The 22,667-nt window shown below is 44.5% G+C and overlaps 1 protein-coding gene and 1 pseudogene across 4 annotated transcripts in view; both read left to right on the top strand.

Annotated features, from left to right (window-relative positions):
* RNF144B (ring finger protein 144B) overlaps positions 1–22,140 on the top strand; it is a 183,704-nt gene extending 161,564 nt beyond the window's left edge. For all 4 annotated transcript variants that reach the window (XM_043590725.1, XM_043590726.1, XM_043590724.1 and 1 more), the window contains exons 5-8: positions 11,468–11,672; positions 13,709–13,853; positions 17,223–17,312; positions 18,460–22,140. In XM_043590725.1, the coding sequence (XP_043446660.1) occupies positions 11,468–11,672; positions 13,709–13,853; positions 17,223–17,312; positions 18,460–18,600 (581 nt within the window). In that variant the 3' untranslated portion in view covers positions 18,601–22,140. The remainder of the gene's footprint in view (positions 1–11,467; positions 11,673–13,708; positions 13,854–17,222; positions 17,313–18,459) is intronic.
* On the top strand, positions 1,966–3,940 carry LOC122490214 (annotated as a pseudogene).
* Positions 22,141–22,667: the final 527 nt, after the last annotated feature.

Below are 22,667 nucleotides of genomic sequence, written 5' to 3'. Positions count from 1 at the left end.
GCTTCTAGCTTGTGTGGGTCATAATGTAAGAGCGTCAGACTGGATAACCTCAGAAGTTGTTTCCAGGTCTGAAATTCTGTTGGTTCTCCTCAGCAATCTTGACAGAGGGCTGCTAAAGGCCACGTCTCTTTGACTTTATTTACTACGGCAGATGTTAATTCTGATCAGTTTAATTGCATTTTAACTATCTACAGAAGACCTTTGTTCCTTGAGACATCAGAAAGCAAATTAACTTTGGCATAATTAAAAATGCAGAGGGTCATGAAAGTTAAACCAGTTTGATTTATTTCAGCTGATAAATTAGCTTGGATGTATGATGTTTCCTACCATGATATGAAATCATGGGATCTCTTTTCTGGCACAGCTTCACACTGGCAGAGGATGGCAGAAAACCCACTTATGTTAGTTAAGAGAATTTACAACAGAATAAAAACCAAGCTCTGCCTATGTAATACTGATGGCTTCCAGTGGATCTCGGGATCAGGGTTTGAAAACTGAAAACAGTCGCTGGGGTCAGACATGCTCCTTAGGGCTCAAGGCAGTTTTATTCTCTTAAAATGTTTCTATTTCTCAAGAATTGTCAGAATACAGAAGTAGAGATAGCTTTACGTAGCATTTCCTGCCTTGCCTAATTTCTATGAACAAGCAGTCTTAAGACCAAACAGTCATGCAACTTTACTTCAGTGATCAGTGTTAATTTTCTTAAGTAAATCCTGGCTCCAGTTGGTGAATTTGTCTGTCTCTGATGTAAGTATGTTACGTTTAATGACTGCTAAATCACGTTCATGGTAAAGTGTTGGGAATACCCCTAGCCTGTGTACAGGCCCCTGGGCTCTCTTTTTATAGATCCCTGAACTTTTCCCCCATCTCAGAGCTACATGAAGCTTTTGTCACCGCGGATGCAGAAAAAATTAGCTGACTACGCATTAGTGCATTTTCCTCCAGCTTTGGAATGGCAATTTGAAGGGGGAAGAAACGAAACCTTACGTTTTTTTGGATGTGCGCGTTTTCTTTATCTCCATGATAACTGTATCTCCTAGGCCAAGAGCCAGGAGTTAGAATCGAATTCACTCTAATAGTAATCAAAAGCGTTTTTTTTTTTTTAACACATTGCATTTATTTTTTTTTTTCAACGTTTATTTATTTTTTTGGGGGGGGGACAGAGAGAGAGACAGAGCATGAATGGGGGAGGGGCAGAGAGAGAGGGAGACACAGAATCGGAAACAGGCTCCAGGCTCTGAGCCATCAGCCCAGCGCCCAACGCGGGGCTCGAACTCACGGACCGCGAGATCGTGACCTGGCTGAAGTCGGACGCTTAACCGACTGCGCCACCCAGGCACCCCTCAAAAGTGTTTTTAAAAATTTCGCATTAACCCCGTACAGCTCCCCTCCCGTCAGGCTCCTCTCAGGTCAACGGGGTGGAGTCAGGCGTGAGGGGGAGAAGCTCTTGTTCATGGACATGATTTGGCTTCCAACTGGTGTCCACCAGTCGGTTCCTCTTTGGCGTGGGGTTAGGATTGCTAGTATGTGACACCCCTTTAGCGTTTTTTCCTCTAGGAAAAAAACCATTTGTGGTACACTCTGTTACCTGATGGATAGGAAGCAAAATTGTGCTCTTAATAGCATATTGGAATTATAATCATTCTTTTTAAAAAATGTTTATTTATTCCGAGAGAGAGAGAGAGTGTGTGCACACACGCATGTGAGCAGGGAAGGTGCAGAGAAAGAGGGAAAGAGAATCCCAAGCAGGCTCCGCACTCTCAGTGCCGAGGGGGGCTCGATCCCATGGACTGTGCGACCATGACCTGAGCTGAAATCAAGAGTTGGACATTTAACCATCGGAGCCACTCAAGTGCCCCTGAAATTCTAATTCTTAAAAAATAAAAATGCCTCTCTTAGCCTCTGTGGATGTTTACTTGTAGCTGCTCTTCTAGGAGCTGGGCCAAAACACAGTCGTTAGGGGAGATGCCGTGCTGTGCTCAGATACCTTTTCAGTGTAATCTGGCCAGACTTGCGGGTGGGAATCCCTGTTCTGCTGGGGGATGCTCTTCTCCCTGAGAGTCCAAGAAACCCTGTGCAATAGTCTCTCTGAGCGGTTATTCCTGTTCTCTGGAAATATCTGAATGCAGGGCTGAGTAAGACAGAACCTTGCTGTGTAGACCGTCAATTATCCTTTATTACCACGGGGAATTGATCTACAGATAGCATTTCTTACACTTCTGTTACGTTGCTTCATTCATTTATTCAACAAATACGAAGTTTCAGAAAGCATTCTAGATCACTGGTTGTCAGCTTGGGATGACTGCATCCAACTGCATCCTCACTAGGAAATCTTGACGGTTTCACCTTCAAAATATGCTCCAAATTATGAGTACTTCCACTTCTCACCTAGAATCCAGTGCATCTCGGATTAGATCGCTGCCCTCTGTCGTCACCCTGTGCCGCCACCAGCTCCACTCCCTACGGTAGCCAGAGTAATCTTCTGAGAGTGGTCATCGCGTCACGGCTCTCCCCTCATCACAGTGGCACTGCCCTCTCTTCCTCGGCGGCACTGCCTGTGGGGGGGTGGCGGCCGTCTCCTGTTCGGCATCGTGGCCGCCCTCAGACCTCTGGTGAAGCCCAAGATTGCGAAAAAGAGGACCAAGAAGTTCATCAGGCACCAGTCAGACCAATATATCAAAATTAAGCGCCACTGGCGGAAGCCCAGAGGCACTGACGATATGGCGCGCAGAAGATTCAAGGGCCGGATCTTGATGCCTGGCGTTGCTTACGGGAGCAGCAAGAAAACAAAGCACGTGCTGCCTGGTGGCTTCCAGAAGTTCCTCGTCCACAGTGTCAAGGAGCCTGAAGAGCTGCGGATGTGCAACAAATCTTACTGTGCAGAGATTGCTTACAGTGTCTAAGAACCACAGAGCCGTTATGGAAAGTACGGCCCAGCTGGCCATCAGACTCAGCGCTCCCAATGCCAGGCCGCCTAGTGGCGAACGTGAATAGACAGCTTATGTGCACATCGTATTTGTGTTATACTACCGAAAAAAAAAAAAAAAAAGCCCCTCCAGCGGCTTCTCAGCATGCTTAGGCCTTATCGTCATCCTCTAGAATCAGGTCCTTGATGACTATCCCCGCATTATGTCCTGTGACCCTCCCCTCTGCTCACTTAGCTCCTTGTGAAATTGCCCTGCCCTATTACACGTGTAAGTCTCCTCTTCTGCATCATTTGGATATAAGTTGGAAATCTTTCAGATCAAAACCATGCGTAGATTAGCTGCTTGTTCATGGTTCTAACCTATTGACTTCAATGTGTTTTTAAAAAACATACAGCTATAAATAACTCTCAAAACCAGAAGTAATGTTTGCTCAGAGCCATCTGGTTCTCACACAAATGTAACAATCCCAGAGGCTTATCTCTAGCATTTCTAACCAAATTAATAGTTACCCGGTTGAGAGAGCAGAAAGTGTGCATTTGAGCTGAGAGGTCTCTGCCATAAAACAAAAATGAAGGCGGCAGAGAAAAAACCAAATCATTTAGGTATTCTCTACATATTCAGGCCCAGAAGTATGAATATACCTTTTCTTCTCATTCAAATGTCCTTTGTGAATTTCTACAGAAGGCTTGCGTGTACTGTTTGACTGCAAGCGATAAATCTCTTTAGTCCTGTCTCCGTCACCAGTGTGAGAAACTGAGTCACTACTCCTTTGAGTGTTAACTCCTTGTTAACTTATTCAGCTCCTTTCGTTAACACAGAAATATAAAGCTGAGGGGACTGTCAAATTTGGATAGATCTGTCTTTTTGCCTCAGAATAGTTATTTGCACTTAATGCTTTACCAAGAAGACAATGGCATAACTTCTTTGACAAGTGTCCTTTAATTAACCAGAACAGTGTATGTATTTTTTTTATTATTATTATTTGAGAGAGAGAAAGAGGAAGAATGAGCCAGGGTGGGGAGAGGAGCAGAGAGAGAGAGGGAGGGAGGGAATATATCTCAACCAGGCTCCACGCTCAGCATGGGGCCCAACATAAGGCTTGATCCCATGACTCTGGGGTCATTATCTGAGCCAAAATCAAAAGTCAGACACTCAACCGACTGAGCCACCCAGGCGCCCCACCAGAATAATATTTAAAAGGTGTAGAACAAGCTCAAGTACCTGTGTAAAAAATAGCTGTGCCCCAAAGCAAACGTTACATAAACACATGGTACTATATTGCTACTGTGGGTACTTCCTGTATTGATGGACTTTTCTCCAGGCTTTAATCATGTCAGATTCTGCCTAGCAGCGCTTTCCATTTATTTAGGTTCTTTAAAAGAATGGCTGATGGGAGAAGGGGGGGCTCTGTTCAAGAGAAGGAATTGGTTTAAATTAGTAGATATCTGTTCTTTTTTTTTTTCCCCATGACCCTTTGTATTTATAAAGGAAAAAATTTCCATCTGCTGGGTGGTCAGGAATGTACTGAGTGCATCCCATATGACTGGCATAGCGAGGGGTGCTTAGAGGTATGGTGGGCAGATCCAAAAATACGTACTCGTAACATACATACACATGCTGTGGTTCTGAGCAGAAGAAACAGCCTGTCTTCTAGGAGAGCTCTCACTGGAGTTGATGATCCCAGACATATGTACAAGAAGCAATTAACCAACAATAAACTAGAATATATAATCAAATAGCAAACACTCTTTAGAAGATGTATACCCGTGGGAGACATGAGAGGATTACTTCATATGTAAGTACCTGTCTGTATGCGGGATGTTCAGGAGGTAGAAAAGGCTGGTCAGCAAATATGGCTACAAGAACTGTCACTATTATAGTTTTCACTTCTCTTCTCATGCTAAGTTCTGTTCTTCGGTTGCCTGCTGTGTGCCCCACACTTGACTATGCTGAGGTAGGGTCTCTACGTCTATGTTTTTACTCTCAAGGTGGACAGTGTTCAGGGATGTGTTGGCAAACGGTTTTTTGGTGGGGGTGGGGGAGGCCCTGATTTACAGTGTTTGCTGCTTTCTGTGGTGTAAATACTTTACCGTGGTTGATTTCTCAAGCAGCCGATTCATGTGGTGTCACTGAATGCAGCGCTGGGACGAGATGGAGTAGGTTGTGAGCTGGTGGGACCCTGCTTCAGGAGGCGGCCGCCAGTGTCCTTGCTCAGTGTTTCCTTAAGTGCAGAATCTTTATTCCACTATCGGGAAGGAGACTGTCCTTTTCCTTTTCTGCCTTCCTGACTCTGGCTGCCTGAAGAGTTGCTATTACGGGGATTGGGGTTTTTTTTATTTGTCATCTTTGCTTCTGTGGTGCTTTAGCTCTAACTTAATTTGTGTTTTATCTCAGCATGTGCCATCTGCTTTGTACTGTGGTTAGGAGGGACCAGTTTTACCTCCTGATTTTAGAGCTGATTAAAAGGAGAAACTTCATTATGGATACTTGGGATAAGAGAAGCATAAAATATTTCTGTATTAAAAAAAAGTTTCTGTATATCAGACATTCCTTACCTCCACCCCTAAGAGTTGCTCAGATTTATTTGTTAATAATTTCATTTATGTTATCTTGTGGGGTGCTCTGTCAGTTATTACATTGCTTGTGTTTTTTTTTTTTTACATTTTATTAATTTTGAACATCTCTGGTTCTTTTCGCGCTGAGATTTCTGAGAAGTAAACCTCTATTTTCTTTTTTTTTTTAATGTTTATTTATTTTGACAGAGAAAAAGTGAGGAGGGGAGGAGCAGAGGGAGAGGGAGAGAGATAATCCCAAGCAGGCTCCACACTGTCAGTGCAGAGCCCGATGTGGGGCTCAAACTCACAAACCATGAGATCATGACCTGAGCCAAGATCAAGAGTCGAATGCTTAACTGACTGAACCACCCAGGTGCCCTGCAAACCTCTATTTTCACCTCTTTTAGAGCCCATGATCTCTAAAAAGTACCTGACATTGATCAATTGTTGAATGACCAATGCCTAGTTTTCAGGCATATCATCACAAGACATGAAGCCAAAAGAAGTTTGAAATAGTACAAATTAGAATCAGATTGAGACTTAATCATGGCAAGGGCTGTGTAAGTCAAATAACGGAGAAATCTAGGGCCAAGTCTTAGACACCATTCATAGATGGGACCAACGGAAGCAGTTTTGATGCTAAAGGACAAGGAAGGTTTGGGGAAGAAAATAGGCCAGTGCTTTATGGAAGAGGGAGCTACAAGAGTATCTGATACAAGTTGCATTAAGAAACACTTGCTGGGGCACCTGGGTGGCTTGGTCGGTTAAGCGTCCGACTTCGGCTCAGGTCATGATCTCACGGTCTGTGAGTTCGAGCCCCGCGTCGGGCTCTGTGCTGACAGCTCAGAGCCTGGAGCCTGTTTCAGATTCTGTGTCTCCCTCTCTCTGACCCTCCCCTGTTCATGCTCTGTCTCTCCCTGTCTCAAAAATAAATAAAACATTTAAAAAAAAACACACTTCCTGGATATGAGTAGGGGCATGGCAGTTTTAACTTTCAGAGAGCAGTTTATTAATGAGTTGGGAATAAAAACTTGACTTTAGAGATTTAAGGAGGGTAGAAGGGGATAGGAATGAGAATCAGTGACTCTGGATCACTCATCCAAGGACTGGGATGAGAGAAGAAGTGAAATGGATGTTAGGTACGGAGAGACAGTAAGTAGGGGTCCAGTAAGGGTAATTATTATTCCTTTTGAAGTTAGAAAATTTTTTCATTGTCGCCCTTAATAAGTGACATTTCATAAAGGTGGTTTAATTTTGAAAGTGCTGTATGTAAAGTTCCATGTTTTGCCAAGTTGATGTCTTTCCAAATGCAGAGAGCCATAATTCAGGTGGGTAGAGATCTAGGGTCTACAAGATGCTGATTCTGTGACATCAAAATTAAGACAAGTACACAGTAGGTCCTTGAATGAAGGTCCTTTAAGGGGGGGTAGACTATAATTTGGTAAAGAGAGAGGATTTTTAGGGGGAAGGAAAAACATAGTATGAGAATTGTGGAGCATATGGAGAATGTGAAACAAAGGGGAAATCTAAATATGTTTCAGTGTTGCAAAAAGTAGATGATTTTCCAGGGGACAGCTTAGATGCAGAATTATTAGTCTGTTGTTCATATACCAGATTGATAGTAGCCTTTTCCAACGAGCTTCTAGGGGCACCTGGGTAGCTCAGTTGGTTAAGCCTCCAACTCTTGGTTTTTGCACAGGTCACGATCTTATGGTTCTTGGTTCAAGCCCTGTGTCAGGCTCTGCACTGACAATGCAGAGCCTGGTTGAGATTCTCTGTCTCCCTCACTTTCTGTCCCTCCTCTCAACCCCCCATTGTGTGTACGCACTCTCTTTCTCAAAAGGAATGTAAAAAATAAAAAAAAAACAACTAGCTTTTAAAAATTATAAAAGTAGTATTTGTTCCTGTTTTTTAAATTCAAGTTTAGTATTAAAGTAAATCTTTGCTTCCTTCCCCAACACCCCCCCCCCCGCCTTTTACTCAAGGATAACCATTTTTGTGTTTCTTACATATTCTTCTGAAAATGTTTTTTTTTTTAATTTTTTAATGCTTATTTATTTATTTTGAGAGAGACAGAGACTGAGATAGAGATAGCAAATGGAGGAGGGGAGAGAGGGAGAGAAAGAATCCCAAGCAGACTCCATGCTGTCAGCACAGAGCCCAACGCTGGGCTTGATCCCACAAACTGCAAGATCATGACCTGAGCCGATATCAAGAGTCAGATGTTTAACTGAATGAGCCACCCAGGTGCCCCTGTTGTTTTGTTTTGTTTTTTAATGTTTATTTATTTATTTTTTCAGAGAGAGAGCAAGTATGAGTGGGGGAGGGGCAGAGAGAGGGGGAGAGAGAATCCGAAGCAGGCTGGAGGCTCTGAGCTGACAGCAGAGAGCCTGATCTGAGGCGTGAAGTCACGAACCATCAGATCATCACCTGAGCCCAAATCAAGAGTCTCACACTCAACCTGACGAAGCCACCCAGGCACCTTCTTCTCAAAATGTTAAAACATATTTTTATAAACATGGTTCATTTATACTCATCCTGAATCTGCATTTTTTAATTGGTAATATATCCTTGGGATCTTTCCATATTGTCACGTTTGAGTCACCTTATTTTCAAGTTCGTAGTGTTCAACTCTATGGATGTACATTACTTGTCTGCTGAACTACACAAAAACCTCATGTATCTGGCATAGTGTGTTAATTTTTAAAAAAAATTTTTTTAACGTTTATTTATTATTGAGAGAGCATGAGCATGGGAGGGGCAGAGAGAGGAGGAGACACAGAATACAAAGCAGGCTCCAGGCTCTGAGCCATCAGCACAGAGCCTGACGATGCGGGGCTCGAACTCCCACCCACAGGATCATGACCTGAGTCAAAGTCAGATGCTTAACCGACTGAGCCACCCAGGCACCCCGTTTTTTAAAAAAACGTTAATAATAACAAAAAATTTTTATTATGGTACATACGTTTTCCACAGGATGATGTGTGTCGTGTGTATTTTTTTCTGTACGCGCATTTCCACGTTCCTCACCTACAGAGATGATAAAATCCTGGGGTTGGAAAGGACTTTAAAGGTCGTCTCGGGGGGCGCCTGGGTGGCGCAGTCGGTTGAGCGTCCGACTTCAGCCGGGTCACGATCTCGCGGTCTGTCAGTTCGAGCCCTGCGTGGGGCTCTGGCCTGATGGCTCAGAGCCTGGAGCCTGTTTCCGATTCTGTGTCTCCCTCTCTCTCTGCCCCTCCCCCATTCATGCTCTGTCTCTCTCTGTCCCATAAATAAATAAAGAAAGAAAGAAAGAAAGAAAGAAAGAAAGAAAGAAAGAAAGAAAGAAAGAAAGGTCGTCTCGGACATGCCGTGTTCATCCCCTTTGTACAATACCTGCTTCCCCAGGAGGAACGGTCCTTGTTGGAAGTGGGCATTTGCTCACTATTGCTAGAGGTGGCCTTACCATTTGAGATGCTTTCATTCGCAAGGAGCAGAACGCCGGACTTTGAGGAGCCTAAACAGCGAGGGCAGTGAATTACCTCACACACAGGGAATCCAGAGGTCGATGGTTGCAGGTTTGGCTGATGAAGCCGCTCGGTTTCTCCACCTCATGTAGTTTTTCCTCACAGTTTTCCCAGATCATGTTCCCGGACATCCAACTTCAGGCGGTTGTGTTCAAAGGTGGCTGGACGGAAGGGCAATTCTTGCCCGCACATCAGGAAGGAGACCTTGTCCCAGAAGCCCCTTGTCGGACCTCCCCTCCCCTCCCACTGGCTAGACCATGTCACGTGATCAAGCTACGGTTGCGCAGTAGGCTGGGAAAGCGAGTGTCCGCCATGTTCTGTGTCTGAAGAGATAAGACGAGTGTTCTCAGCAGGTTGAAAGGGGTTGGGGCAGGTATTGAGGGACTCTAGAAATGGCTAGAGTGGCCAATATCACTTTTGGATAGAGTAAGAATCTATTTCTTGGTAACCCTACTTTGGGTGTTAGTTAAGTTCTATAAGCTATCCTTAAAGAACAATGAAATAAGTAGAAAGCTAAAATGTGTCCCTTTGGTCCCTTCCTCCACGCTCCTTCGCTTGGTCATTTCTGTGCTGTCAAAGTGGAGAAAAATACACGAGATCACGGTTTCCTGTGGCTCAGACTCTTTCCTTGCTTTTTGCTTTGGGCTCTGCCAGCGCATTGCTTCCTCAGATTTTTTTCCTTATGGGAATCTCTCGAAATCTAACTGCTGTCCTATTTATTGATCCTGCTTTTATTGTGGCATCCCAGCTCCCTGAAATAATAAGCTGGTAGGAACAAACAGGTCATAATGTCTACCAAATAATTTGGATTAGAGTTATGTGGACAATTTGTATGTTTGTATCTTTTTAGGTTGATCTGCAGGGATGCTATAAATTTAACTGTTATGTATCTTTCCTTTCCTTTTCCTTCTTTATCTTCAGGCTTTTCAAAGACCCCTGATTTAGAATGGGTGGTAAGTAGGTATGTGATGTGGGAGTCCTTAGCTCTAATTTACATACCAACCTTCATTTCTTTAGTGTTTTAGTGTTTAGTGTTTGTGAAGCAGTTATAAGAGTTTGAAAGAAAATATAAATGGTGTGGAAATAAAAGGTCAAGACCTTGGAGCATGTGTGTGTCCCTGTCCCCTCGACTTTCTCACCAGGCTGTCCCAAAGTTTTAGGGACTTCTCAAGGATCCATCTCTCTTGGGGTCTGAGGACCTGTGAATCATAATAGGCTTCCCTTTTCTGATTATATTTGGCCTATAATTCTCCAACCCCAGCTCCCCCAAATTTTTAGATAAGACACTATGTGTAAGGATGCTCTTTTTGAATAATGAGCATAGATCTGATTGTTGCATTTTCTAGGTGAGAGATTAATGCAGACGGTGTTTACTTGAACATTTTGGACTTATTTCCCCTGATACTGAATTTGTAAAATTATCACCTTTAAAACTAAGCTCAGACTTAATGCTTTCATTTCCTTTTTGCACCACTCTCTGGGTCTGTTTGCCTCCAGTGTGGAAATTACAAAGAATCACAAGCCTTGGGAGATTTAAAACTGGAATCTCATTGGTTTAAAATTTGCAAAATACACTGGTTCAGAGAAAAAAAAAAAAAACGGGCCACTCAACTACTCAAATAACATCATTTTTTGCATGATATGTTCCCTTAAAGGTCACATTATGTGACAAGAACATGGGGTCTGTTAGGGAATAGAAAATAGAAGACTGAACAAAATTTGTAAACATTTGAATAGAACGACAGTGGCCTTACCCCCAACTCCATATGCTTTCCTACATGCCACGTGGATCTAGCTCATGTGTAGTATATAGCCGACTATCATTTTATGGTCTGTGAAAGTCCAAACCTTTTGTTTTTGGAGCATGTGAGTCTTTTACAAATGTCTGTAGCGTATGGCAGGGCAACGGAATATACAAACCGACAGGTAATCTGACTTTTTTGCTAAGCCACACCAGACAGATGCTGTTTGGTCCCTAAACTATTCGATTTCTTCCTTGTGCTTTCATTTCTCTCTAAGAAACAGAAGAAACTTAACTACTTATTTCTCAGTGCCTGAAAGGACAAAACCCTTTGTGTATTTTTTTTTTTCTTTTGCCTTGGTAGGCCCTTCAGGTCCAATTTTCCTCTAAGATGATACCCAAAATAACGACAGCAGGGACTTGAGATGTTTGCTTACTTTGAGTACTGAACGAACGGTGAGAAGCATTCCAAAAACAATCGCAGATTTTGGTTGGTGAGAACACTCCTTATCTATTCAGAAGGGCATTCCATTAGTACCTACTTTGAGAAATGCGGCAGGGCTGAGTGACCTTGTACGTTTGGATCCATTCTGAAGACCAGTGGTAGAAATCACTGCCCTTGATTTTACCAAGCTTCCACAGACGTTAGCCTATAACAGAGAAGCGTGAAGGGGAGGAAAACCGCAAGCCTGTGTGCAAGACAGGTAGACCATCACATTTTCTTTTTTTACACTCTAGAAGTTCACCTGGACCCCCACCGAACATGGTGTCCTGTCGCAGACTGTCAGACAGTGTGCCCTGTTGCATCAAGTGACCCGGGACAGCCCGTACTGGTGGAGTGTCCTTCTTGTCACCTGAAATTCTGCTCATGTTGCAAGGATGCTTGGCACGCAGAAGTCTCCTGTAGAGATAGTCAGCCTGTTGTCCTGCCGACAGAGCACGGGTAAGAAGGGAAATGGCCTTGGGGATTATTCACTGGTTTTCTCAGAAACCCCAAATATGTCTCTTGGCAAAGGAGTTATCTGGTGATGGAATGTAGAGATCAGTCACTTCCCTGTGGAGCTTCCCTGAGAAGCGTCTCAGAATTGGTAAGTTGTTAACAAACAATAATGAAAGAAGAATTTCTAAAGGGAATTTAGGTATTTACCCCTGAAGGATCTTCCAGCCACTGCTGAAATTAGAGCTTGCATAAATTTTGATTTCTCTTTAGGCAGGGAGGCACAGGGACCACTGGTTTTCAGTAGGAAGTCACGGCTTGTCCACAGCCATTTGCCAAGGAGTGCTAGCCACCTGCTAGGGACAGACCTCATTCTTCTTGCTTGCAAAGTGATGCTGGGATTATTTTCTTACCTGATTATGCTGCCAGCTTGTGAGGTGTGCCAGTCACGTCAAAGAGAGCACAGCAGTAGAAACAGCAGCCCTGCAGGGCAGTGCAGTACTCAATTCCTAGGTCCAAGAGGAAGAGAACTCATCTCTCGATACTTTATGCTCTGAAAAGATGGCACCAAGGTTCAGATTTTGTTACAACGAGCAGCAATTAAATCTGTACCTTTCAGTACTTTTTACGGCAGCAGAAGGGCCCAGAGTGAGAGACCTTTGTGCTTGATCCCTTGCTCTGCTCAAGGCTATGGCTGTTCTGCACCAGTGAGAACAGACGTACCAGTGTTGAGTCCAGTTGGCTTACTCACCCCGCACCCTCCGAGTGTGTAGAACCATTCTTCAGGAATAGCAACACTACCAGGCTATGATGCTGGGCTGCAATCTTAGACCAAACAAATCAAGAGGAAAAACAGATCTTCATGCACTTGGCAGGCGTGGACCTTCCTAGCCAGTACCTTCTGCATTTTCACTGCCATGGCAGTAAGGTCTGTGGGTGTCACAGGACAGTGCAAAGATCCCAGAGGAGAGAGGGGTTGAGATCTGACGTTGTCACTTGGTGCCTGTGTGACCTCATGTCAGTCACTCAGCCTCTATGAGTCTGTTTCTCTATTTGCAAAAAAAAGGGGGGAGGATAGGAATTAAAATAGTAACTGTCCCAGTGCTCTATAAGGTTATGGTGAGCACCAGCTCCGATCCTGGATCTAACAACACTTTGTGAACTTGATGTCTCCATGTGCTGGGTGCTGGTTTTAATGAACAGTAGCTGAAGTACAGCGCCGGGCTGTGGCTTCCCTAACCCTCCCACCTCAATTAGCTCCACTTATTTTCTGTGCCCCTTAAAGCTGTGAGCCTGTGTTGACCTATTCATCCATCTGGAGCAGGTCTCTTGAATGATATTGGGCATTTATTTTATTTTATTATTTTTTAAAGATTTTATTTTTTTAAAATAATCTCTTCACCCGGTGTGGGGCTCGAATTTACAACCCCAAGGTTAAGAGTTGCATGTTGTACCGACTAAGCCAGCCAGGCACCCCAGGTGTTTCTTTAAAGTATTGGTCACTGACTCCCTCAACCTCTGCCATTTGTTTGTCTGAACAGATCACTAGATAAGAGGTTTATCTGTGCCGTGTCAGATCCTGAGCTTGTGTTTCTCTTGTATAGCGGACTGCTTGCATTTCTTATTTAGACAGTGTGTGCTCGGGGAATGAAATACTCCAAATAACGAGTTAAGCCAGGTGTGGAAAATACAATTATATAATTCACTTCAAGCCAAAGATAAATAAAGGTTCTCTTCTGTTTGGAGTTATCTGAATGACTAATAATCTGTGTCTCTCCAATTTTTACCCCCACCCTCTTCCATGGAAGTGAATTCAGCACAGATAAGGAAGGGTTCCCTACCTACCCATCAGGAGCCCCAGGAATTCAGTTGGTGACCATAAAGTGGAATCTAGAAAGGTGTTAGTTAACTATTTAATTCTTTACACTCAGCTCACTCTTCCCCGGCTCTGGTAGTCTACCCCCTTGTGGTTCTAGCTTTTAAGAAACTCAGGCAGCATTCTTGATCCACACCCTATAATTTCTCATCCATTTTGTTTCTAGGGCCCTCTTTGGGACAGACACAGAAGCCCCCATTAAGCAATGCCCTGTTTGTCGGGTTTATATCGAACGCAACGAAGGCTGTGCTCAGATGATGTGCAAGAATTGCAAGCACACGTTTTGCTGGTACTGTCTCCAGAACCTGGATGTAAGTTCCACTCGGAAGTCTTCTCACGTGGTCTTTCTGTATCGGTGTGACCACCGGGACCCTACGGCCTTTCCTTTCGAAACAATGAGCCTCTGTTTGTCCTGTAAAAGACATTTACTGTTCTTAGTGGTACTCTCCACTTTAGATGTCTATAAAATCTCTGATTACCTTCACTGTGTCACCTCAACCTTAAAGGCAAGCAAGCTTTTTTTGGTTTTGTTTTAGGGACATTTCCTGTTTTGGGAGCACTGTCTCCTCTTGTTCCATAAAGAATCATCCGTGTGTTCATTTTACATTGCTGTTGTAACAAATCACCACGAACACAGTGGCTTAACCAACACAGATTTATTACCTTTACTTCTAGAAATCTGACATGGGTCTCACTGGATTAAAATCACAGGGTCTTTAGGGCTGCATTCCTTTCTGGATTCTATGGAAGAATCTATTTTTTTGCTTTTTCCAGTGTCTAGAGCCTGCCTGCATTCATTGGCCTGTGGTCCCTTTCCCCGTCTTCAACGCCAGCCACATCCCATCTGTCCGACCCTTCTTCCAATTCACGGCTCCCTCTGACCACAGCTGGGGAAGCTTCTCTGCCCTTCCAGGCCCTGTGATTAGGTTGGCCACATCTGGGTGATGCAGAATACACTCCCCCATGAAGGTCTTAATGTAATCACATTCGTACAGTCCCTTTTGCCATGTAAGGGCAACAGATTCTCAAATTCTGCAGATTAGGCCACGGGCGTCTGTAGGGGAGCTGCCATTCTGCCTACTGTACTTTGGTTGTCTTCTTCTTTCGGAATTTAAAGAAAAAAGCCACTCAAATCCATGAGATGTCTTCAATAACCACTCCATTCACTGCCATGACAGCAGTTTTGCTATTGTTTGGTTAGGGTTGCCTTCTCAGACACAGGGGTCTGCCCCCCTCACTCTGTTCCCTCACCATTCGTGAAGCACGTCTTGCCCAATTCGAGTACAGCTCATTCAGTCCCGGGCCAAGGCTAATGGTAACCCCAGAGGTAGAAGGTGATGTGAAGGCTGGATGAGCAGATCTTGCTTCAGTTCTAATGTTTACTCTAGCACATGTGAGCTACCCCAAATGGGAAGAGATATTCACTATTTTGGCAATCCAGACGAAGAAGATGCGTCCATATCCGTGTGAGCCTCCGTCATGTTGGTGGGGGGCAGGGACCTTCTTTTCTCAACTTCTCATTTCGTTGGCTTGGTTTGCTTCCATTCGATCAGCAGTTAGTGTGGGGCTTTAGTGTCACACACACCCAGCGAGTCCGTGTGCAGTGAATACGGGATGCGTTCCGCCCCCCACATGCCTGGGTTTTAACTGAAAACTAGATAGGTTGTTTCAGATGACATCTGTGAGTAAGAATTTTAATCAGCCCGATCTCAGTGTTTCAAGCAGAGGTATAAATTGGGGAAAAGAAAGTTGACATTTTAGACTTCAGAAGCTCAGTAGCTCAGGTTGAAAGAAATGTTTCCACTTAAAAAAAATTCTATCATAACCCCCCGAATTACAATTAAGGGTGATATTTGAGAGCTGTCGTGATTCCAAACGTGAGATGTTCTGAGTGAGGTTCTCACTGACTGCACAGCCCTCATGTTTTACAGAGGGAAGAAATCTTCTCTGTTTTCCTTCAGGTTTAACCAGAATATTAATTGGGTTCATAGCCACAAGGAGGCTGAGCCCATGAGGTTCTTTTTAAGCGGCAAGAATGTAAGGGAATAAATATGTGTGACAGATCTGTCCATCCTTTGGCTGGAATATGTCTGGGGTATGGCGTTGCAAAGAACACACTGTTCTGTTACTTGGACCGTTCTGACGCTCGAGATGAAATGGTACAGATGTTAAAAGGCTGGATACACAGGCTTCAAATACTGAAGCATCTTTTTCTGGTCATTGTTTCTTGAGATCCCTTTTTCTCGGGTTTAGCCAGGGGCATTGGCCTGTTGGTAATGACGTTTTCCCCTCGACAAGTGTTCTGTGTCAGATGGTGGTGTTGATCTTTGTTTGTGGGAAAGTTTCAGAGCAGCGGGTGTGGGAGCAGGATGGTTGTCCGAGAGCCAAGCGTGAGACAGACAGCCACCCAGCGTGGTTTTGAGCTTTACTGGGGTGTTGCGTTTGCTCCTCCCTTCGTCCCCATCACTGCTGTCTTCAGAGGACGAGGTGTTCTTCATCTTATGCTGTGGGTACCTCAGAGACCTGTCCCCTTCTGTTACCTCTTCTCTCTCCTGTGACTTCAACTTCCACTAACATCACATATGCAGCTGTGTCCCATTTGAAAACGAATCACACTTTTCTCAAACCTATGTGTCTCCCATACTCCCATCCTCCCCCAGCCTCCTCTTTGAGCCAGGCCTCAAAACAACATAGTCACCTCTTGTCGTTGACGCTGACCTACCTCCGGGCATTGAAGTACACTCAGCTTGCCACATTGTCACTCCCCAGCTGTATTTTTCTAAGGCCTTGAGTGAAATGCAAGGGATATTTCAGTCCTCACCCTACCTAAACTGTCTGTTTCAGTGATGACACCTCTTCTGGCTTCCCTTCTGCATTTCTGGCCACTTCTCCGTTTCCTTCCCAGGCTCCCCTTGACCCATTCTTTGTGACCCAAATGTTTGTGACCAACATCCTCTTTGCTCTCCAGTCTACACTCTCTCCCCGGTGATCTCATCTACTTCTGTGTTGTTTCCTGCCCCTCCCCCCAACATCTGCCAGTACCCAAGGCCCTCCCCCAAAGTTCAGATCTGTGGAATCAGCTGCCTTTTGGACAGTACCACTTGGATGGCTCAAGTGTCTCTCAAGTTCAGCCTGTCCAAACCGTAGCCGTCATCGTCCCAACAAAGTTCATCTCTCCGTTGTCATTTCTCTTGCCAGGCTCCTGCTTCTCCCCAGTGCCTTTCCCCTCACCTGTGATTTCTTCTCCTTGTTCCCCTGCCTGGTTAGTTACCTTCTCAGTATCTCATGCCTGCATTTCCCACCTCAGCTGCTGGCATTTTTCCTCCCCTGCTCTACTGTGGCCGCCTTCCAGCCGAGGAAGACTGTCCTTCGTTCCATATCGCACCTGCTCTAGAGCTGCCTTTCAAAGAGGATCGGTCAGGACACGGAGCCTTTCAAGACTCAGTCAAGAGTCTCGTTGATTACAATCTCTTTTCACTCAGTGCTTTGTAAAAGTACCGAGATACATCGTAAAGATCGCGGCCTCGGGATTCGGGGAGGCTGTTCATCAGTATCGCCCGAAAGAGCGTTTGCTTCCACCAAGCAAAATATGGTTTGCGTTTGTTAGATCCAGTGTGGTTAGTATTTGTCTCTCAATTCAAAACAGCGTGTTTGTTGAGACCTCTCTCCTTGTTTTTCAGAATGACATTTTCCTCAGGCATTATGACAAAGGGCCGTGTAGGAATAAGCTTGGCCACTCGAGAGCCTCAGTGATGTGGAACCGAACACAGGTACCTTGACCCTTAAGGAAGCACGAGATACACTGGACTTGGGAGGGCTTAGAAAGCCCACCTGTTCTTCCTCCCCACCCTGTTGTCTGCTTACGCATCCATCCCTGGAGGTTCTGGGGAGCCCCTGAGCAGGGCCAGGGAAAGGGAATGCAGCAAGTGCCTGAAGTTCATGAGCGTGACCCCCTTGCGGATAAGTGGAGGGGCAGGGCCCGGAGCAGCTGGGTAATTAACAGCCACCTGCAGAACGAAGGCAGGTCTTCTTTCCTCCCGAAAAAATCGTAGAATGACTTTCCTAAAACCTCTAAGTCCTACTTTCTATAAAAGGCAGTGCTCTAAAATCCCATGAGCCGCTGCTGGGGCTTAAATCCCTCTGTACCTGCCATTGTGTTTCTGTGGCAGGTTCAAAGGAAGTCCTGGTTTATTTTTAATAGTGTTTCATATTCATTAAAGGCTGCATTCCTTTTAAGGGTGCCAGTGTTAATAGCCTAGCAATCATTGTTAATATCCCTATGAGACTATTAGGAAACTCAGGGAGAGAGCCAGAGCGCCAAGAGCAACAGTTTGGGGTCACACAGAGCTTTTGCTTGAGTTAATGTCTGTTTTGTTCCCTCCCCTCCGATCTAGTTCTTGCCGTCTCCCTGGTTAGTATCCAGTTCAGATCATGCAGGCACTGGGCTACAAGGTCCTATGATTGGTAACTGTTTTGCGTGCCTGAGGTGGTGTCTTAGTTCAGGCTCTAGAATAAATTATCATAAACCGAGTGGCTGAAAAAAGAAACGCATTTCTCCCTGTTCTGGAGACTCGAGGTGCCTTTATGGTTGGGTTCTGGTGAGGACCCTCTCTCTTCCTGGTCTGTAGATGGCCTTCCTCTCACTGTGTCCTCACATGGCAGAGAGTGGCGAGAATGGAAGCAAGCTCTCTAGTATCTTTCTTTTAGGGCACTAATCTCACCGTGAGGGCTCCACCCTCGTGTCCTAATTACCTCCCAACCACCCTCCTTTCCGGATTCCATTGTATTGGAGATTAGGGTTTCCACATATGAATTCTGGGGCTGAGGGGGAAACACACATTCGGTCTTTAGCAGATGGCACAGTAGACATACAGGAAGATTTAACTGCTGAAGTAGCCTTTTCTTCCACATTTCCAGGTGGTGGGGATTCTGGTGGGATTGGGCATCATCGCCTTGGTGACTTCACCCCTGCTGCTCCTGGCCTCCCCCTGCATCATCTGTTGTGTCTGCAAGTCCTGTCGGGGCAAGAAGAAAAAGCACAGCCCATCCACAACCTAGAGGTCTCTGCTCACGTCCACGTGCCACGGACGTCTGGGTTCTAACGAGAAGCACAGTGAGAAAGCCCCACTTAGCGCACCTGCCTCCTCCTTGCCAACCTTTGAAAGTGCCTGTGTCCAGACTTTGAACTCGCCTTTGGCACCAAGGCCCAGCCCTGGTGCACGTGTTCCCGTGTGAAGAGAACCGGGCTGTGCGGTCTAGGCTGTGTCTGTGGAGCACGTTGGGAAGCTTTGGGGTTGCTGAGAAGGAATGGGTTGCTAACCCACCATCATTTTACCCCCCCGGAGGATCCCACCGGACTGTTTAACTGCTGGCCAGATTCAAGGAGCCCGAGTGAACCTGTAGTGTAATAAATGTGTTGTCACGGTTGGCCACACACATCACAACTGAGCACCAGCGTCCGTTCTGTGTCGATTTGACCACCAATAGATACGCGGGAGAGACCCCCCTGGGGGAGGGAAAGAATAACACCGTTTAAGAGGAGATTGTTGTCAGGGCTGCAAAGCAGGCTGCTTAGCTCAGGAGTGGGTACTTGGCTTCGGCCTCGGCCGGCCGCCGGGTGTGCTGTTGCCGGCATTCCCACGGTGACTTGGCAGAAACACAATGGGTTTCTCCTTGTGTGATCTCAGCTTCCAGCACAAAACTGCTGTGCAGAGGGAGGTGTCTTTTCCCAGTGCGAGGGCTACAGCCTGTAAAACAATGTGGTCTGATGGAGCGGCTCTCCCTGGGCAGGTGCAGCTTGGCGAAGGTGATGGACTCTCCTCCAGCCAGTAGCTGTGGTCTGCAGGATTGTCTGATGTGAAATACGGGTCAAGGGGCAGAGGTTCAAATCCTTCACTGTAGATAACAGAGACCTTTCCTGAGCCCTGTGTTCTTGCACCCAGCACATTTAGGACTGGACCTGAAAGTCCATAGCAAGAGTGACTATCAAAGTCCCATGTGTACATCTAGAAATCCATATAATTTGCCACCTACCTAGACCCTCCGTCCACTGGGCACGTGCGAGTATTTCCCATGGTACACACAAAACAAATGTTTCCTCAAAGCCATTTTGTCTTTCCTTCTGGGACTAATACACTTTATTAGAAATCAGCCTAATGATTTTTTTTTTGCATATTACATATGTAAATTTTGGTTGCAAGTTCCTAACTTAACAAAAGGTATAGACTCATAAACCCAACTCTTTTAAAACAACCCTAGCACGGTGCCCTGTCATGTCAGTGTGTAAAAACACTGATAATCAAGCTAGTTACCTATTTTCAAACGCAGTGCAAGCAGCTCTCAACAAAGTTTAATATTGCTCTTGGAAGCCTCTGTTAGGGCGAGCCAGATACTTCCTGTGTGTACAAGGCACTGATCAAACAACAAAAAATGTAAGAAAGAAACTGTAACTGCTTTACGTATCATAAATAGTTTAGGTTGGTATAGCCCCGTTGCGACTTAGTTTTCCCGTCATCCGTTAGTGAGATTTTTGAATACACGGGTTTTGAAAAGACAATAACTTTTTCTCCAATGACAGGATGTCATAATTGCCATTAGCAACGTAGTCTGGTGCTTCATGGGAACATGTAAAGTGCTCCTAGAGAGCTGTCCTTGGAATGAGGGACAGTGCGTTGGGACTGTCTGGACCTATGATGTTTTCCCGAGGTAACTGGGTAACTAGGTTGTTAAATTGCTGCTATCCTGGACCTATTATTAAGGAACGATGCTTTGCCTGTGTAATGGAATGTGTCCTAAGTGGGGATGTGTATATTTAAGGAACTTTGGTTCCCACATACATGTTGATACCTGATATATGTACAGTCCATCCCTTCGTCGTGTACACTTTTATTTACCATTTGTACAGAACATAGATGTGGACTCTCGGAAAACTTTCGAATGGCAACCAACCCAAAGCATTTTTAAGCATTTTTATTTGGAAACTTCTCAATGTTAAGCGTCTTTCTTTTCCTTTGAAACTCTGAACATGGCAGAACAAGAATACTCTCTTTGATCAATGTATTCCCGATTAGTATAAATAGAAGTGTACATATATTTGAGTGATTTGCTTTGTCTTAACACTGCCTCATTGTAGCACAGGGCATTTATAACTGCTCAGGGGATCACGGGAACTCAGCTGAAAATGAATTTTTGTATCAAGAGTGTCAGGAGTGGCAGTTTACCCTGGCATGAGCGAACTCTCGAAGCTTCTATTCCGCAAAGAATCTCTAAAACGGGCTGATTTCAAGGAACCTAAAATCCTGTGTTATCAGAGGCGGAACTCCTGAATTTGGAGTTAAAGGTAGGAGAGAACATCCATACTGTTTCCTTGGCAAAATTGAAGGAACTTGTGTTCTCACAGAGATACTGTAACAGAAGCAGCTCCTTTTTTTTTTTTTTTAAATACAAGATAGGGTGTGGGGGGTTGCTTTTTTGAAACAGATTTCAAACAACTGGATTTAAGTTTTTAAATGTTGAAAAGTGCCTGGAAAGTAGTGACTTCTTCCTTAAATAGCTACACGAATAGGCCTGCGTAAGACTGTCAGAATCAACAGGAATAGGTTGGTAGGTTAAACCCAGATACATCGCTGGTGCCTCAAAGGGTGAGTAGCAAGCCAGTCTAGAAACTTTGTTTACAAAGGAGGGAACTGACAACTTAGATAAAGAGACTGATGTTTTTGTTTGGCATAACTGGCCAGTGAGACAGTTTAACCTGTCTCCTTCCTCTGTCCATCAGCTCTGTCTTCCAGGGATTCTCTTTCCAGACTAGGAAGAGATATGGGTCTACGTGACAATGTTTGGATGTTGTGGCAAAAATTCTTGTGTGTGGAGTAGTGTAGTTTTTTTGAAATAGGATCAAAACTCCTTCACCCAGTTGTAATCTGGATGTAATAACTCCCCATCCGGAAACGCTAGCAGGTGTAAGGGGACGACAACTAGCTGTTGCCCCTTCTGGGAAGTTTTTTCTTATCCGGTAGGGAGGTGAGGGGGAAAGCCACAGGGAAGCAAATTTTAGAATCATAGGCATTCTGTTTGTTCACACAATGGGTGTTAGCTCTGGACTTGAAATCTCTATATAGATAAAGAGGCCTTTGAAAAACAAATAATTCACAGTGTGAATTTTCTTGTAGCCTGCATCATGAAAATTTTACCTATCCAGATTTGCAAAACGTACATGTTTATTTGAATGTAAATCACTGTTTCTTGAAACCCCAAATTGTCTCTTAAAACTTATTCAAAATCTAAATGCGTCTTATTTTACCCTTCTCTACACAGTGCTTGACTTTTGTGTTCATGAATGGATGCCTTTATGTATATAGACCCATGTATATATGTGCAGCTCTGAAGATAATTTCATAATGCCTTAGATGAATGACATTTTATAAAGCTGTCAAGTTGATACCTATAGACTATTACATCTCATGTTGATTCACGATCCAGAAAGTTTTGTTATGTATTTAAGAAATTGCTGTTGTATTATATTTTTCCGATTATTTGAGAGGAAAATAGCTGTTTCAGTCTCTGTTGCCCCAATAAACGTGGAGCAAGAAAGCAAGTGGTCAACCTTTGTTGTACCGCACGTTTCTAGACACGTTTGATTTTATCCTCCAGGAACCACCAAGCACTATTAAATCCTAGGTTCTGAATTTACAAAAAGCACCCAAATCTGTTATACCATTCATGGAAACAATTCCTGCTACCTTGTTTCTTAAAAGAAATGAGAAGTATAATGCCTTCACTCGTTGCAGACATTTTTGTTGTATGTGCGATACCCCACACCGTCACTGCATGGGCATTGGTAATTACCCAGAGAAACAACCAATAATTTAGGGCTTTGATCATTCTAATGAATGCTGCCAGGGATCAAAGTTCTATAGAATGAGGGTTGGACTGCCTGCTCTCTGTGGTCTGCTCTCACCTTTCACAAGTCTGTTGGAGGAATGTATTTCCTCGTTATGAATTTTAAAGGATTTACATTAGCGTTAACGTAAGGTCATTTCCATTTGATTAGTATTCAAGGCAGGACTCACCAAAGGTTGAGTGCTGAAAGTTGGTTAACAACTACAACTTGTGTTTATGCAAAACTG

This window comes from Prionailurus bengalensis, chromosome B2 (assembly GCF_016509475.1).
Source record: "Prionailurus bengalensis isolate Pbe53 chromosome B2, Fcat_Pben_1.1_paternal_pri, whole genome shotgun sequence".
NCBI classification, from domain to species: Eukaryota; Metazoa; Chordata; class Mammalia; order Carnivora; family Felidae; genus Prionailurus; species Prionailurus bengalensis.
This window is presented reverse-complemented; position numbering and strand designations above follow the sequence as displayed.